We start from the raw sequence: 17923 nt of genomic DNA, 5'->3' as shown, positions 1-17923 counted from the left end.
GCGGTGACAGTTCCAAGTGCTCTTGCATGAAACCAACTATTTTGGCCCATTCCAGTTGGGGATCAGACCTGTTTCTGGGCACCCTCTTCCATCAAGGAAAGAAAGTGTGTGACCTTTGACCACGAACTGGCTCCATGAAAAAATAATATGGCACTTTGGCTTCTGGGCATTGGGGATTGCTGTGACAATAAGGGAAGCTAAACTCTTGCAGCATGCATGGTTTTATCCGCTGTGTATATAGCTTTCTTTTAGGTCCAAGTCCATTTGGGTAATGTTGATCTGGCTGATATAATGCTTCTATTGTCTCTTCTGAGGGGAGAGAAACTTTTTGCTGGTCACCAGGCAATGGCTTTTTCCATCTGCCTTGCCCAACCCCCTCCAGAAGCAGCTGGGACTTTCGGGGATATTTTTTTAAAAAAATTTATACGTTGTGCGTCCTTGTTTTTAAATTTGACCCTTTTACACCGTTTTGTATGTTTAGTGGTATTTTATGCATTGTGATTTGCTGTTTTTATTGATTATAGATTGGTAATTCTTTATTGTACTAGATAAGTGTAAACTTATATAAGTTTATGTGTTATAAGTTTAGGGAAGCTTTTAATGTTTAATAGGTTATTGTATTTTAATGTTTTGTTGGAAGCCGCCCAGAGTGGCTGGGAAAACCCAGCCAGATGGGTGGGGAATTAATAATAATAATAATAATAATAATAATAATAATAACAATAACAATAAAAGTTGTTTATTTTAAAGTTATTGTGATCTTTTTATATTGGATCAGATTGTTATTATTAATGTTTGATTTTATTATTATTTTTTTTACATGTATTGGAAGCTACCCAGAGTGGCTGTGACAATCATATAGAAATAATAATAATAATAATAATAATAATAATTATTATTATTATTACAACACTATCCCATTTCATGTCCCATGGCCCTACAATCCTCCTCCTTGTCTTGACTTTCCTTTCCCAAGATCATACTTTTCAAGAGAAACTATCACTTTGCAGACACAAAAACTGAGGCTGACTGACGGTAGCTTGCTTAATGAGGCACACTCACGATTTGAACCTCATGTCTTCCAAAAGAATGTCTACAAAATATATCAACCTTTATGACTGAAACAGCCAACATGCAGCCAGCAGGCTAGAAGTGGCTCACAACAGATTTCTCATTTTCCTTCACCTCTTTCTTGCACCAGACACTTCTGGGATCTCATTTCACGTTTGGAGAGCACTTCTCTCGTGAAGCTAAGCCATAACCAGTGAGAATGCTGTGGGCTTACATTGCTACTTAACTTTCCAAAGAGAGGCCTCTGTGATCATCATAAAAGTGTTATATGACACCCACCAGGACTAACTTTTTAAAACGATTTTATTTATAAGCACAAACAAACAAGCAAACAGCACACTGTAAGCCAGCATTTACTGGAACAGTACAGATAACTGCAATTTTCGATGTGCACCAGGACTAATTTTTCACCCCTGAAGTTTGTTTTCTCCCACAAACAGCTGATTAACCCATTTGCAGAGGGCCTTCTCCCAAGACCCAAACAGCTCAGTCCCTCGCCACAATGCACAAAGTACCTAGTCTTGCTAGAAATGAACACAGAGCCATTCAAAAGAGGTTTAGGTTTACAAAGAAAAAGAAGAAGACGTCTGACTTTTGGGGCTTTCGCTGTTTAGGATTAACAGACAAACCATAGTGACACTATTCAAACAATCAGCAAGTTTGCAAATAGTTTTATAAAATAAATTGTTTTTGTTGTTGTTTAGTCGTTTAGTCGTGTCCGACTCTTCGTGACCCCATGGACCAGAGCACGCCAGGCACTCCTGTCTTCCACTGCCTCCCGCAGTTTGGTCAGACCCAGATTTAGATTCTGGCAGGTATAGATAAAGGGGCTTGAACCCTTTGCCCTCCCCCCCCCTTCCCACAGCAGTCGATCTGGACTATTTACTTAAAAAACCCACCAGAAATACCTGCCCTCATTTATGAAGTCACATCTAGATAGCTCAGAGGTGGGGAACCTGAAGCTCTCCACATGGTGATGAAGTCCAACTCCCATCAGCCCCAAAGATTATGGGAGTTGCAGTCCAACAGTCCCTGAAAGACCAGTTTCCCCACTCCTCTGTTAGCTGTAAGTTTGCACCATTATTGTGTTCAGTTTATATTTTAGGTGGGTAGGTAGTAGTAGTGCTAGTAGTAGTAGTAATAGTAGTAGTAGTAGTAGTAGTAATAATAATAATAATAATAATAATAATAATAATAATAATAATAATAATAAAATAAATAAATAAATTATTTATACCCTGCCCATCTGGTTGAGTTTCCCCAGCCATTCTGGGCAGCTTTAAACATAATATTAAAATACAATAGTCTATTAAACATTAAAAGCTTCCCTAAACAGGGCTGCCTTCAGATGTCTTCTAAAAGTCTGATAGCTGTTGTTCTTTTTGACATCTGGTGGGAGGGCGTTCCACAGGGCGGGTGCCACCACTGAGAAGGCCCTCTGCCTGGTTCCCTGTAACCTCACTTCTCGCAGGGAGGGAGCCGCCAGAAGGCCCTCAGCACTGGACCTCAGTGTCCGGGCAGAACGATGCGGGTGGAGACGCTCTTTCAGGTATACTCAGATATACTGGGCCGAGGCCGTTTAGGGCTTTAAAGGTCAGCACCAACACTTTGAATTGTGCTCAGAAACGTACTGGGAGCCAGTGTAGGTCTTTCAAGACCGGTGTTATGTGGTCTCAGTGGCCGCTGCCAGTCACCAGTCTAGCTGCCGCATTCTGGATTAGTTGTAGTTTCCGGGTCACCTTCAAAGGTAGCCCCACATAAAGCACATTGCAGTAGTCCAAGCGGGAGATAACTCTTCTTGAACTATCTATCTTCTTGAACTATGTTGCTCTTCACTCCCAGCCTTTGGAGGTGGATGAATATGAATGAATGAACTCTGTTTAGCTCCACAGAGGTGGACTTTAAAAAATCACAGCGAGCTCAGATGTGCATATGCACTATTCAAGTCCGTGGTGTTTTTATTTCTGTATCCACATGCCAGATGCTGCCTTGAAGTGGTCCTTTGCAGGATGATACCACTTCTGCTGAACATAATGCAAAGCTGCAGGGAAGCTGTTGTCTTAATACAGGCGTAAGCATTGTGTTGCACAAAGGTAATTCTATGCAGAGGAGTGCAGATGCGTCTCGTGAAAATTCCAGGTTATATTGCCATTATAATATTTCAAGAAGTCTCCCAAATTGTGTTGCTGCCTCGAGAGCCTCTCTAGCCTGCGGTTTTAATTAAATGTACATTCATTGACACATCAAGAAGCTGGGTGGAGAACAATGGTCATGATTTCGTAGCCAGAGGTTTCACAAAACCCTTTCATAGAATCATAGAATCATAGAGTTGGAAGAGACCACAAGGGCCATCGAGTCCAACCCCCTGCCAAGCAGGAAACACTTTGAAAACTGGCATTTTGCTTGGTAACATTCAAAAAGATTTTTTTAAAAAAATATCAAATCAAAGGAGGCTATTGAGTGTTGAGTCCCGTCCCTGCTCCCTGCTCTTACCACATCTGGGCAAGAGGCTATAGAAAGGGAAATAGTGAAGAGCTCTGTTTTCACTACATAACAATCAGAAAAAGCCGGATAGGCTTAATTAAACTTCCATATTTAGAAGAAGGCTACCTGATTTCCATATGCTGGAGATAAGCGATGAGAGATGACTAACTCCACTTTGCTCTGCTTGTTGGGCCTGCTGAAGGAAAGAGAGTGCTGATCTAGATATGAACCAGCATAGGCAGTTCTTTAAAAGTTCTGTGCTAGTTTTGGTTTCCCTAGCCACTCTGGGCGGCTGCCAACAAAATATTAAAATACAATGGTATTTTAAACATTAAAAGCTTCCCTAAACAGGGCTGCCTTCAGATGTCTTCTAAATGTAAGGTAGTTGTTTATCTCTTTGAGATCTGATGGGAGGGCATTCCACAGGGCGGGTGCCACTACCGAGAAGCCCCTCTGCCTGGTTCCCTGTAGCTTTGCTTCTCGCAATGAGGGAACCGCCAGAAGGTCCTCGGCGCTGGATCTCAGTGTCCGGGCAGAACGATGGGGGTGGAGACACTCCTTCAGGTATACTGGACCGAGGCCGTTTAGGGGTTTAAAGGTCATCACCAACACTTTGAATTGTGCTCGGAAACGTACTGGGAGCCAGTGTAGATCTTTCAAGACTAGTGTTATGTGGTTTCGGTGGCTGCTCCCAGTCACCAGTCTAGCTGCTGCATTCTGGATTAGTTGTAGTTTCCAAGTCACCTTCAAAGGTAGCCCCACATAGAGCACATAAATCCTGGATGCAATCTAGGAGCAACAAGGACCTTATAGTCTGCTCCTCTATGTGCCATCTTGAGGCACATTGAGGTCCACTGATGAGAAACATCTTGTGGTTCCTCACGTCTCTGAGGTTTGGTCAGCCTTTATGAGTATTACAAGGAGGAGTAGCAGTGACATTTAAGGACCAGGCCTTTAGTGTCGCAGGCCCTGCCCTGTGACACATCCACATGAACCAAAGGGGAAGGAAAATTAATAAAGCCTGCTGGTCCCACCCCCATCTTCTGTGTATTAAGTCTAATATAGAATCACAGGACTGTAGCGTTGAAAGGGACGCAAACAATGCAGGAATTGTTTGTGTGCATTCTTTTTTGCTCAACAGACCCTTCTTCTGGAGCAACCACACTCACACAAAAAGGGAGGTTTGTTGAAGGAGCATATTACAATATAATTGTTCTATTATTGAAGGACATGCTTAAATGTTACATTGCAAATGGGCCCCTCAGAATGTCTAGCCTGGGCACATAGAGATAAAGAACAAGGATTTATTGTCACACCAGGATGAGGGAGGTTGCAGGAAGGAGGGAGAGAAGACCAAGACCTTATATGGTAATATAGGAACTTATTATAAGTTTCGATTTCCCAGAAATCAGGTGACTTGCAAGAGATCAGGTGGTATTCTATTTTGCAAATTTATATAAAGTGGCGCACCCTGACTACTGTGTACAGGTTGTGTACTGATTGCCCTGTGCCTTTGTTCTGCATATGCACTTCAAATAAAAATCCTGTTAATAACCTGCAAGAGCGTTTTGTCGCTTTGTGTGAATCTGTGCTTCAGGGACCCAAATAGCAGATATGTGTGGTCCTTCATTGTGATAAGTACAGGCCAAATGAGATGTGTTGTGAGATTGCATGAATGATATTAGTGTGCTCAGTGTCGGATTTACGTATAAGCTAAACAAGCTATAGTTTAGGGCCCCAATCTCTTAGAGGCCCCCCAAAAAATTAAAGGGGGGAAAAACTGGATGTACATTTCCAAAATATAAGATAAAAAACAAAAATAAAATAAAATCTGCATACAGCAAGAGTGTATAGGCTCCTATGATGTATAGTAATGGACCCCGCCTGTATTTCACTATTAATATACTTCTTAATTGTCTTTCAGTTCAACAATTACAGTCATACCTTGGTTGAAGTAGCTTCAGGCATTTTCGGGTTAAGCATTTTCGGGTTGCGCTCTGCAGTAACCCGGAAGTAACGGAGCGTGTTTCTTCCGGGTTTTGCTGCTCGCGCATGTGCAGATGCTCAAAATGACGCCATGTGCATGTATGGAAGTGGCCAATCGCGACCCGCACATGCGCAGACGCGGGTTGCATTCGCTTCATGATGTGAACGGGGCTCTGGAATGGATCCCATTCGCATCCAGAGGTACCACTGTACTTTGATAAAATACATATTTTGTTATGTGCAAATGGCTTTAGATACCTATTAGGTCTATAAATTACCATATAGCATATATTCAACACAAAAAACAGCGACAATTTGTTGTTGACAAAGGACAGCTGGACATATAAAGGGCCCCATTACCTTAGGGCCTCATCAAACCTAAATCTGGCCCTGAATGTGCTTTTTTTCTTTTCCTTTCTGAAGTAAAAAGCAGCTACTATTGGCACTGATGGAGGAATACACGCAAATAGCAGCTTCAGAGGGGAAATTGCCATCATGACAACAACAACCTTCCCTTCCAATGCATGTGGCCCTGCTTCTTCTCAGGATTGTCTGAAGCTGCTGTTTAATGGCACCCACACAAAGGGGAGCCAGTTCTGCTGCTTTTCACTGGTACAAAATCGCTTCTTAGTACCTGTTGAAATATATTTATATATACAGTATACCACGTTTCCCTTTAAAATGTGGCTTTGGGGCATGCAAATGGATACGCTGGCCACAAAGCAGGATGCTGGGGTTACAATGCCCTCAAGGCCACCGCAGAGAATGAAATCTGAAAGAGCAACCCCCAGGGAGAGGCAGCTTCAGAAAGCGACACTGTGAATCCAGTATTAATGTTTCCCACTATGAAGTGTCCAGATGCTGTTCCTTTAAAGTTCAGCTGCTCATCTAAGATGAAACAGTGCTTTTCTCGTACTCTGCAGAATAATCACCAGCGAGACTTGGCAGGCCTTGGGGCTTCCTTTCCATCCCATAGTCTTTGCATCATACACTTGATAGTAACTCTATGGATTTATGTGGGGCTTTAACAGTCCTTTTGGGTTGTTTACCTCTCTCTCCAGGATTGCAATAATAATCAGTTTCATCTGTGGATTTATCACTGGTGCCTAAGAATGACAGAGTACCTGACAGAAGCTGCCATCCAATCTCAGTCCAAAATTTAGCACAGGGCAGACGACATGGGAAGTGGTTGGTGATGCAGGCAGGGGGAAATAGGGAAATAATGTGTATTTGTTTTGATTATATACACTAAAGCTTAGTTCCTAAGATTGCAATCAACAGAAGGTGCAATAATCAATGTCAGGAGACAGCTTAATGACTAGGAAGCACATTGACGGACGAAATGAATCTTATTTCAAACACCTGGATTTTTTCCTTTTCTCTCGCTTATCAGAATATCTAAAATAGAATGATAATATGGGCCAACACAAACTCTTTTTATTTTTTGTCTCCCTGTTTATAATCATAGCGTGAAGATGCAATCTGACATCCTCTCGACGTTGACTTGGTGACAACATGAGGAGGTTATTGATTTTCCACATCCTTGGAGCTTTTAGTATCTTGTCCTTGGAAATGGCCACAACTTAAGTTTTTATACACAGCTCACTTCCCATGATGTTTAATTTAATCAGCGGTTACACATCTGTTTCCATTTGTTTTAACAAAGTATGATCTACAACATAACAGATATGAAGTGATATTGAATATAAGCTATTCCTGTGTGTCTTTCAGGTTAGTCTAATAAAAACTGAAGACTAGGGAAAATGCAAGCTGTGGAAATGATGATATGGAGCTTACACCTTGGAGTTTATAGGATAAGCAGACACTGTCCCTTCTTCAAAGGAAGCATGTAACAAGTAGAAATGCTCGTCATTATTATGGGTTTTTGTTTAGAGGAAGAAAGAACATTTAGAGGACTTTAAGAACATCCATCTGCTTATGCTGCAGGTTGAAAAGTTAAGGTAATCCAAAACGTCTCTAATATTTTTCGTACGCAATCCAAAGCTGGCTGTAGGCCTCAGGGTGACCCAAAAATGTTCAGAGCTCTGCTCACCCCAATCAGAGTTCTTTCATCCACAATTCTTCTTGTTCCACTCTTAGCTCTGTTTCCTCCGCCCTGCACCTCTTTTTTGCAATTTTTTAAATTGATTTTCATATTATATATTTATACATTCTTACAATATTAGTAACCTAAAACGCTCAGGATTACCACTTCTCTCTACCCCTCTTCTGCTTTTCTTGTTTCCACACTATAATATTTATACATTGATTTATATGAGCATACTGTTCATATCTATAAATGGTTCTTTCTATAATCTCATATAGAATGCTCCATCAATTACCGTATTTTTTGCTCTATAAGACTAACTTTTTCCCTCCTAAAAAGTAAGGGGAAATGTGTGTGCATCTTATGGAGCGAATGCAGGCTGCACAGCTATCACAGAAGCCAGAACAGCAAAAGGGATTGCTGCTTTCAATGCGCAGCGATCCCTCTTGCAGTTCTGGCTTCTGAGATTCAGAATATTTTTTTTCTTGTTTTCCTCCTCCGAAAACTAGGTGCGGCTTGTGGTCTGGTGCATCTTATAGAGCGAAAAATACGGCATATGTTGTAAGGTTTATCTCAGACCTGCCAGTGTTCTTATCTGTAAACAGTGTTTCTCAAGGTAAATTATAAATTTCTTCCAGTCTTTTTGGAACGTCTGGTCATCCTGCTCACAAATTTGTCCCGTCAGCCTGGCTAATTCTGTGTACTCTACCATCTTTGTTTGCCAATCCTTGATAGTCGACAGATCTTGATGTTTCCATCCTTGAGCTATCAAAACTCTGGCCGCCGTTGACACATACAGATATAGTTTTTCATCTTCTTTTGCTATCTCATCCCCAACCATTCCTAAAAGAAATGCCTCCAGCCTTTTAGGGAAGGTATATCTAAACTTTTTCTTTCTTTTTTTAGTTCATTGTATATATTGTCCCAAAATGCCTTTTTTTTTACACAGCCACCACATGTGGTAAAAATGGCCATCCTTATCTAAACATTTCCAGCATTTTTTACTTCTAATCCTGTACATTTTTGCCAACTTGGTTGGGGTGAGATACCATCGATACATCATCTTCTGCCCCACACCTCTTGACTTTCTGTATCAGAGTGATGGGCAGCCCAAGATATTTTGCTGCCTGAGGCAAAGGACAATCTGGTGTCCCCACCTCAAATTCCTCATACAGGAACAGGCTGGATTGACTGTTGAATCTTCATACTTCATTACTGCTGGTGGAACCTTGTCACTGACCACAGAGCATTGCATGGCCCTTCTGCCTTTCGTTAAATTACAGGACCCGACTCAGCGCTATCATATTGGTGTTTGACTTCAAGTGCTCTGCTCTCCTTTACTGTGAGTGAAATTTGCCACAAGGCAGACCAGTCTTAGGCCAGTAGATTAGCTATCAACGTAACTATGCTTGATATTTTGTGGAATTAACAGCCAAATTGCCCCGATCCAATGACAGGTCTCTGGCAAATACATTTTTCTCCACAGGAACCTGCTGTGGGTGGCGTCTGGTGTTGCAAACTGGCTGATTCATTAGGGGTGTGTATTTGAGAGAGAAACAGAGGGAACATATACAAAGTACCCTTCTGCCTAGAGATGTATGCAAAATATTAGCACCATTTTGTTACCTTTGCTTCCTCGCAATTATTTTTATCAGAAGCATTCATTAGTCAAAGCCTGCATTCTGAAGTACAGTACTCAAGCAAGTTGTTTTGATATATAATCAGCCATTAACTCAGATCCTGGTGCAGAGAGAAGGGGAGGGGAGGGAGACCCTCCAGATCAGGGGTCAGCAAACTACAGCCTGTGGGCCAGATCCAGCCCATTTGCTCGGATCCGGCCCAAAGGCCCACAAATGGTTCTGCAATCGCAGCTTGGGTTGGCGCAATTGCCATTCCCCCCCAAAAAAATTTCTGGGCGCCATTTTTTTGTGATCCCCCCCCCCAACTACATCGCATGCGAGGAGGGAGGAAGAAGAGGACTCTTCTGTGCTGCTCGGTGGTGGCACATTAGCAACGGTCATGGACACCCCGGGGTAGGGGCCCTTCCTGGCGGGGTGGCTGCAGCCCCTCTGCGCAAGCCGAGACCCAGCACCGGCGGGGAGCCCCCTCTCCAGCCCAGCCCACTCCGTCTGAACGCGGTGAGTGGAGGTATCTCAGCCGCTCTGTCTCCGATGGAAGGAGGGAGGGAAGGCATGTGTGTGTGCCACAAGTTCTCAGGGACAGTGAACCGGCCCCCTGCAGAAAAAGTTTGCTGACCCCTGCTCCAGATTGTGTGCATAGGCAGTATACTAAATTACTGTGCCAATTAGTTGGTCATATAACTGATCTGGGAAGAAGTGACCCTGGTGTTAATCCGAAGTGGAAACCAGGAAACGAAGGCCAATTCTGTGAACTGCCCTGAGACCTCTGGGTATCACTTGGGAAGACAAGCGAACTAATATCAGTGTACTGGAAGAAGCAAAGATCACCAGTGTTGGAGCAATGATTCTTCAACATCAACTTCGTTGGACTGGTCATGTTGTGCAGATGCCTGATTCTTGTCTTCCAAAGCAACTACTCTATTGCTGGTGGTTAACAAAAGAGGTTTAAAGACTGTCTCAAGGCAAATCTTAAAAAATGTAGTATAAACACCAACAATTGGGAAACACTGGCCTGTGAGCACTCCAGCACTTTACCAAAGGTATCATGGGCTTTGAAGACACTTGAACTCAGGACGCAAGGGAGAAACGTGGTAGGAGGAAGGCACGCTTGGCAAATCCACACCATGATCAGCTCCTGCCCAGAAACCAATGTCCCCACTGTGGAAGGATGTGTGGATCCAGAATTGGCCTCCACAGTTACTTACGGACTCATTGTTAAAACCGTGTTTATGGAAGACAGTCTTACTCAGCTACAAGTGATCGGAAGAAGAAGAAGAAGAAGAAGAAGAAGAAGAAGAAATAATAATAATAATAATAATAATAATAATAATAATAATAATGTATGTGTTGTTAAATCACAGCAAGCACAATGCTGACTATGAGGATGGGGAAAGAAATGGACAAGCTGTGATTCTGAAGTGGACACGTGTCCAGACCAATTCAATGATTTGGGATTGTGGGATTTGTTCATTGCCAGATTCGTACTCTTTTGTGGTGTTGCATATGCTACAGTTTGAGAGCTGCCTTTTCAGCTGCCTAAGAGTGGCTAGCTTGCTACATTTTACAGATTTTATATACATTTCTTGTTGTATTCAGTCCCCTTGAACATAAAAACACATAAAATTGAACGCAGTATCCGTAAAAATTCCCTGTGAGGGCAGCAGCATATCAAAGACTCGTCGCACCCAGGGGGCATTACTACATTGATTTCAACATGTGTGGCAGAAAGCGCCCTGCCCACTAGCTAGTCACTCTTAGGCAGACAAAATGACTTTTTAAAAACAGCAACAGAAGGCAGACAGGCAGCCCCCAGGCTGCCTCAGAAGCACTCAGACCATCTTGCAAGTGTTCCCCCTCCACTGATTTTTCTTCCTAAAATTTATGTCAAAAAATAAAAATATGTGCAGCTTTTCAAAGACATATCTGGATTTGTCAGGTAGGATATCCAGTGAGAAACCAGCCCAAGGCAGCTTTTATTCTTGTGTTCATCCCTAGCTATGTAGTTCAACATACCTTGGTTTCCAAACGTCTCTGTTGACAAACGTTTCGGAACTTGAACGCCAGAAACCCAGAAGTAAAAGCTTCCACTTTCGAACATGCCTCAGAAGTCAAACTTCCAAGGCGGCTTCTGTATTGAGTTCTCTGTATTAATTTTTCCGTTTTGAGGCTTCCGTACTGCGTTTTCGGTTTTCAAACGTTTCGGAAGTCAAATGGTCTTCCGGAATGGATTACGTTTGAAAACCAGGATTCCACTGTATTGGGAAACTGCAAACAAAGGCCGACACATTTGATTTCAAACTTTTCTAAAAGAGAGGATTAGTCCATAGGAAGTAGAAAGGGAGTCTCAAGATTTTGAGAAAGTAAAAGGCGGAAGATTTATACAATCTCACCATGTTTAGTGCACATATAATTATGTACTTTTTAACTTTCAATAAAGATGCCTGGAAAAAAAATATTTTGAAAAAGCAGAATATGTATTAGTTCCAAATTAAAGCACACAGAGATTTAGGCAGGGTCGCATATATATATATCTCTCTCTCTCTCCCTCCCTCCCTCTTTCTTTCTTTCTTTCTTTCTTTCTTTCTTTCTTTCTTTCCTGGGTTTGATTATTAGGCCAGGAAACTTTCAAAATGTAAAAAAGGCCAAATCTAGACTTTTTTCCCTGAAGAACCCACAAAACACATTCCTGGAGTAAAACAAAAATTAATATTCCAAGCATATAATGTAGAAATACAGCCCTCATTAAGAAGATGATTTCTCATGTCATAGCTGTGAGAAGAGTTCTTGTCTCTGCTATTTTAAATACCTACCAATAGGTGGTGCTTCGTAGGGGGAAATCAAATGTTCAGAGATAGCCTTCCTTATTGGAGGAAACACAAAATGGCTAACTATCCAGGTTCCCTTTGTTCCTGGCACTAGTCCTAGAAGAAAGAGGGTTAAGGCACCTGGTTGGGCAATGTGGGAACAGGACGCTGGACTAGGCGGGCCTTATTAAAGACCACAAAATCTTCAATAGCAAAACAGCCATCTAGATATTGCCTTCACTAATCTCTTTACGACGATTTCTTCGGCACTCGCCTCTCGACACTCGTCCTTCAGGACTTCCCCCAGTATACATCTCTATTCGACATGCTCTCTCGCAAAAAAAGCATTTTGAACATTTATGGGAAATCCTCTCCAATCCTGTGTGGTGGTTCGAAAGATCCTCTTGCAAGAAAACATCCCAGGGTAGCGGGTCGGGGGGCATTGCCCCGCCTCAGTCTTTTCCTTCTGCTGCGTCGTTGCTGAAAGAATTTCGGAAAGATTTCTTCAGCTGATGGAGAAAACGAGAGAAATAAGAAGAGTTAAGAGCGAACCAACCACAAAAATGTAGCCTATACACTCAAAGCTGTGCAACACCATTCAAGATGGTTCCCACTCGACAAAGAACTTGAGTGCTTCCTCTGCCCACCCTCAAAGGCCCTTGAGAATAGAGGTTCCACCCTTGGTAGTGAAGGAATGGGCTTCTGTGCAGTCAGTTGGAAACTGCCCCAAAATCCCCTTTCTTCCTCCAAGGGAGCATTTCTAAAATGCATTAACTTGAGCTTTTCAAGCTCAGGCTTGAGGCAATGTATAAACAGAAAACCCAGCTGTATAAACAAGTGCTCAAAGCCCTCTCCCTTATCAGTCTGTGACGGCAATGCATGGCCTTGACTGTTCCAGTGGAACACTGGATGACACGCCTCGGTCTTATCTTACGTCCTGACCACACTCTGACGCACAGACCTAGTCCAGGAACAGCGCCAGGAGAGTTGGTAACCTTCTTACCCCAAGATAAGAGTGCCGGAACAGGAATACTCTTATATGGTCAAGAGTACAGGAAGAGGAACACCCTTTTATGGTTAAAAGTACCGGAGCAGGAATATCTGTGATGTCAACCTGCGTGTATAAGCTGACGTGGCTGGATTCCTGGGGAAGGGGGGAGAGGGTGCCTGGAGGATATATATACTGCATGAAATTTCTCATTTCTTTGGTCTTGCTGTGAGCTGATCACACAAGTGCCTTCTGCTATCCAGAGAGCAGAATAAACTCTTTCTCTGAATCAACCTCGGTGTCATTTGACTCTTTCTTCACTCTCCGGGAGCAACGCTCACCCAACCAATCGGTAAAGTCTAATAAGTTTAATAAGGCTACAGTAGGAACCAGAATGCAACTTGATTCTTACATTCTGGATGAAGGCCTTGAAGTCTATCTTTTGACTTTTGACTTCTTTCTTACTGGTGTGAAGTTCCTTGGGGTCCGACGCAGAATTGGCCTTGCCAGTTGCGAGAGCAGTTGATGCCTTCAGCTCCGTTTGTCTGACTAAAGAGCTGGAGGGGCTTGAGGGGACTGTTGCACTCCTACTCGGAGGCCTGTGGTGGATATTATTGGAATACCCAGCTCTCGAGAAGAAATCGTCAGCAGCATCTGGAAGAGTACTGTGAGCGTGCCCGTTTTTAGGCTCTCTTTCTTCTGTCCGATCAGGAATTCCAAGTTCTGAGCAGAGGTTAGACTGTTCGACTATTAGCTGATTCAGCTGCTGCAAAGGAAACAGAGATGTGTGCCACACAGAGATATATTGATTTAAAAGAGAGGTGGACCACTCATTAGTAAACAATAATGACGAAGTTCAGATATAACATTAAGCTAGGGCTGCCATACGTCCAGAAAATCCTGGCCTTTGACAGGATTTCGATCCCCAAAATGGGGTCCTGACAGAATGTTTAATGTCCGCTTTAAATGTCTAGGAAAACCCGGGTGTATGGCAACCCATGTTGTAAGTGGGGTTATTTTTGCTGATTTTCTTAAAACTAGCCAAACCCCCCGCCCCTATTTTCTTCTAGCCAAAAAAATTATTTTCTTTTTTTAGATTTCCCCATCCTCTGAAAAAAGGTCAACAACTCTTTTGTCTGGAATATGGCAACCCTAGTTAAACAAGGACTGGATCCAGACACATCAAAGAAGCGTTTCAGTTTAAAGCATTGTAAATTTAAACAGGGAAAACAGGTAGAGAAAAATGGGGCTCCACATCACCATCTTGGTGGCACAATGATATATTGCATATACAACACATATAAATCATTTTTTCTTTGCCAGTCTAGCTGAGTCCATGGTTTAGCGCTACATGAATGAGCCTCAGGGTTATTTGTCTATAGAAATTAACAGTAACTATGGTCTGTTTCAAAGGAAGTGTACTACAAACCATGGTTTTTGAAGCGGGTTTGTTTAGACTAACCATAGTTAGTACGATTCTCTAGTTTGGAGAAAATGAGAAGTTATAGATTACATAGTTTCCAAACCCATGTAGGAGGAGGAGGAGGAGGAGGAGAAGGGAGAGGAGAATGCATAAGTTCAAAGCTAAAGCAGAAGTCCTTCTGTGTAACAACTGGTATAGAATAGCTCCTGGATTTTGCTTCTGCTAAGCCCTATGGCTTAGGGTGTTCAGGTGTTGCCTGATAACTTGCAGCATCCATGAACTTGCTGAATGGTCTCTTTATATTTTAAGGTTCATTATTGTTTCACAAGATGTGTATTTCTTTGAAGGCCAGAGCAAATAACGTGACCTAGTTTTGCAGCTGTGAAGCAGTATAGCAGGTGCTGTTAAGTTGCGGTAAGTAAGCTGTTGGGTATGGAATATAAAGAGCAGCATGTAGTACCCTGATGGATGGGTCATGCTTATTAAATATTGTAATTTAGTGTAAAAGGACTTTTTGTTTTTAAAACCTAGCAAAAGTTATTTTGCGTTTCTTAAAGATGTGGTCTCCACAGCACGCTTTCTGCAGCGCAACTAATCTGCAAAGAACCAAGAGAACTACTCAGAGTAGGAGCTGTTGTGTTGGAACCACAGAGTCACCACTTTCTCCAGAGTGGTTGGGGAAACCCAGCCAGATGGGCAGGGTATAAATAAAATATAACAACAACAGCAACAACTTTACACCTTTGCCACTGCAGAGTCACTGGGGCAGGGTGGAAGCGATGTTAGGGTTCTGCTGATGCACCAGCTGGAATGCCAGATTGGCTGAACCAGCTTGCTCATGTCAGAAGGGGTGACTCTGTCCCACCACACCAGCTGCTACTAACTGCTGAGCTGTTGTTTGCTTTCTACCAGACCTATTTTTCCAGAAAAAGAGGTGCCGGAACTCACCATGAACACCTCCCCCATTCTCTTACAATAGGGGTGTGGGTGGCGCTGTGGTCTAAACCACTGAGCCTCTTGGGCTTGCTGATCAGAAGGTCAGTGGTTCGAATCCCCGCAACAGGGTGAGCTCCCGTTGCTCTGAGCCAGCTCCTGACAACCTAGCAGTTCGAAAGCACACCAGTTCAAGTAGATAAATAGGCACCACTGTGGTGGGAAGGTAAATGACGTTTCTGTGCACTCTGGTTCGCGTCACGGTGTTCTGTTGCACCAGAAATGGTTTAGTCCTGCTGGCCACATGACCCAGAAAGCTGCCTGTGGACAAACGCTAGCTCCCTTGGCTGGAAAGCGAGATGAGCGCCACAACCCCAGTTGCCTTTGACTGATCCTTTACCTTTTTACCTTTACCTTCTCTTACAATGGCAATGGCGCCCACCTGAGAGGTGCCGGAACTGAGCTCTGGTGAGTTCTTGCTGAAAAATAGCCCTGCTTTCTACCATGTTTATATGTGGTGTTCCTACACCAGGCAAATCCCAGTTTCCCTCACACAACAGGGTTCATGAGGCCTAGCTGGTTGCCTAGTCCCTTGTCTGACCAAAATGCTTGACCTCTTGAGTTACGTGGCCTTAAGTCCTTTAGGAAAAGAGGCCTGTGATTTGTGTCCAGGAGGCCAGTGCAGATGCTGAAGAGCTCTGGTTACGTACCATTAGAATTCCCTCCCTAACCTGGCGAGCCCGATCCTGCAGCTGCCCTTCCAGTTCAGCGACCTCTCGGCGAACAGCTTGCCGCAAGACCTGCAACTGTCTTCTTTCCTCTCTGTGGTAGACGGCAGGGGGACAAGACAAAAGACAGAAAGGGAACCCTCAGTGAGGCCTCCGCTTCCCTTAACATCATCAAAAGATATTACAAAGACAATCGTGTTCAAGTTTAATTACATTCACACCTGGACACAATTCATTTCCTATACTTGGCAACACAGTGGGTCAATATTCTTGTTCATAGGACTGAATTAAAGCTGGAACACGATAATCTGAGTAAATTAAATTCATAACCATGGGATTCAGTTCTTCTGTCTCTCTCTGCTAGTCTTTTAAGATCAAGCTGGTGCATTAATTCATGTACAGATCATGCTTATTATATAACCACCGCTTATTTGCCATGGCACCAAGGGTAATTGTTAGATTTCCCTCACACCACCCTAATGGCACTGCAGATGTTGCACAGCTGTAGGAAATGTGATGAGATGTCTGGCAGGTGGGAAAAAAAACCACCCTGCATGCAATTTAGGCCATTGTCATGATTGTTTTGTTTGGAGAGCACTCTGAAGTTTCAATAGAGTGTACTGCGCCATTTTTAAGAGAAGCCCTTCTGTGTATAATAGGATGCACTGTGTGTGTTTGTGTGCTTTTGTGGTGCACATGACGGTGCCACAAATGCAGGGCTGGGGGGTGAAATGAAGGCACATTACCGCCCCTCCGTTGACATCGCACTGGAAAAGAGAGCCTCTTGCTCCATCATGTACTGCTCAATCTCATCCAGCCGTTCTCGAAACTTCTGGCACGAATTCCTCATGACTTCGATTTCATGGACTGTGCACTAAACATAAGATCAAGAAGAGGCAACAATTCTGTTAAGTTGTGGGTGAACATATCAGACGACACGGCGATTCTTCAAACAGCTCTTGTTTATTCACAGGCCAGAACAGAACTGAACTGAAGGGTTCAGCCAGCCTGCTTATATAGAGCTCCACTAGAACGCAACAGTAACCATTTTCTGTAACTATCCAATCGTTGAAGGTCACTTTCAATCCCTTATTTGCATATGTGGACCTGACTGAAAACTATCTACAGTATCCCCCTGCTGGCCCAGGGTGAGAACTTCAGTACATAACAAATTCAACATATAGCCACAGCTGTTATAGGTAGACATTCAGATTTCTACACATACACATGTAACCTTATATAAACCTAAACCTATAAATCTGTGTCTCTTCATAGACATTCACCAGTTTTACCAAAGGCCACCTTTCCCCATACTGCTTCTCTGGTACATGTGTCAAACGCAGTGGTGGATTTACGTACAGCATAAGCTAAACAAGCTATAGCTTAGGGTGCCACTCTCTTGGGGCCCCCCCAAAATTTAAAGGGAATAAACACCTGGATGTACATTTCCAAAATATACGATAAAAAACAAATAAAATAAAACCTACATACAACAACAGTGTTTTGTGTTGTGTAGGCTCCTATAATGGGCCCATAGCTGTCAACCGTCCCTTATTTGGCAGGACAGTCCCTTATCCCAGTGCCATGTCCTGCTGCTGTCCCTTATTGATGATGTCCCTTAAATTTCCCAGGTTTCAAAGGAAGCAGCTCCTCTCCCTCCCTCCCTCCCTGCCGGCCAGGGAGGAGGGAGGCTCCAACTGTGTTGCTTGGCTGCATTGCTCACCCAATAAGGAGTTTAAGAATGACTGGGGGGTGGTCAAATCGGCCGCATTGCCTGGGGACTCGCCTTTGCTCAGCGCTTCCCAGCGGAGAGGTGACG

At 43.2% G+C, this 17923-nt stretch overlaps 1 protein-coding gene across 2 annotated transcripts in view; it reads right to left on the bottom strand.

Moving 5' to 3' along the window:
• Positions 1-11817: 11817 nt before the first annotated feature.
• The window catches only part of ITPRID1 (ITPR interacting domain containing 1), a 75604-nt gene continuing 69498 nt past the window's right edge, over positions 11818-17923 (bottom strand). For both annotated transcript variants that reach the window (XM_081834754.1, XM_081834753.1), the window contains exons 12-15: positions 16851-16978; positions 16087-16198; positions 13433-13786; positions 11818-12541 (exon numbers count right to left, since the gene is read on the bottom strand). In XM_081834754.1, coding sequence (XP_081690880.1) covers positions 12485-12541; positions 13433-13786; positions 16087-16198; positions 16851-16978 — 651 coding nt within the window. In that variant the 3' untranslated portion in view covers positions 11818-12484. The remainder of the gene's footprint in view (positions 12542-13432; positions 13787-16086; positions 16199-16850; positions 16979-17923) is intronic.

The sequence above is a fragment of the Podarcis erhardii genome (assembly GCF_964252035.2).
Source record: "Podarcis erhardii genome assembly, chromosome: 12".
NCBI lineage: Eukaryota > Metazoa > Chordata > Lepidosauria > Squamata > Lacertidae > Podarcis > Podarcis erhardii.
The sequence above is the reverse complement of the archived record's forward strand: the minus strand, read 5'-3'. Positions and strand labels throughout refer to the sequence as shown.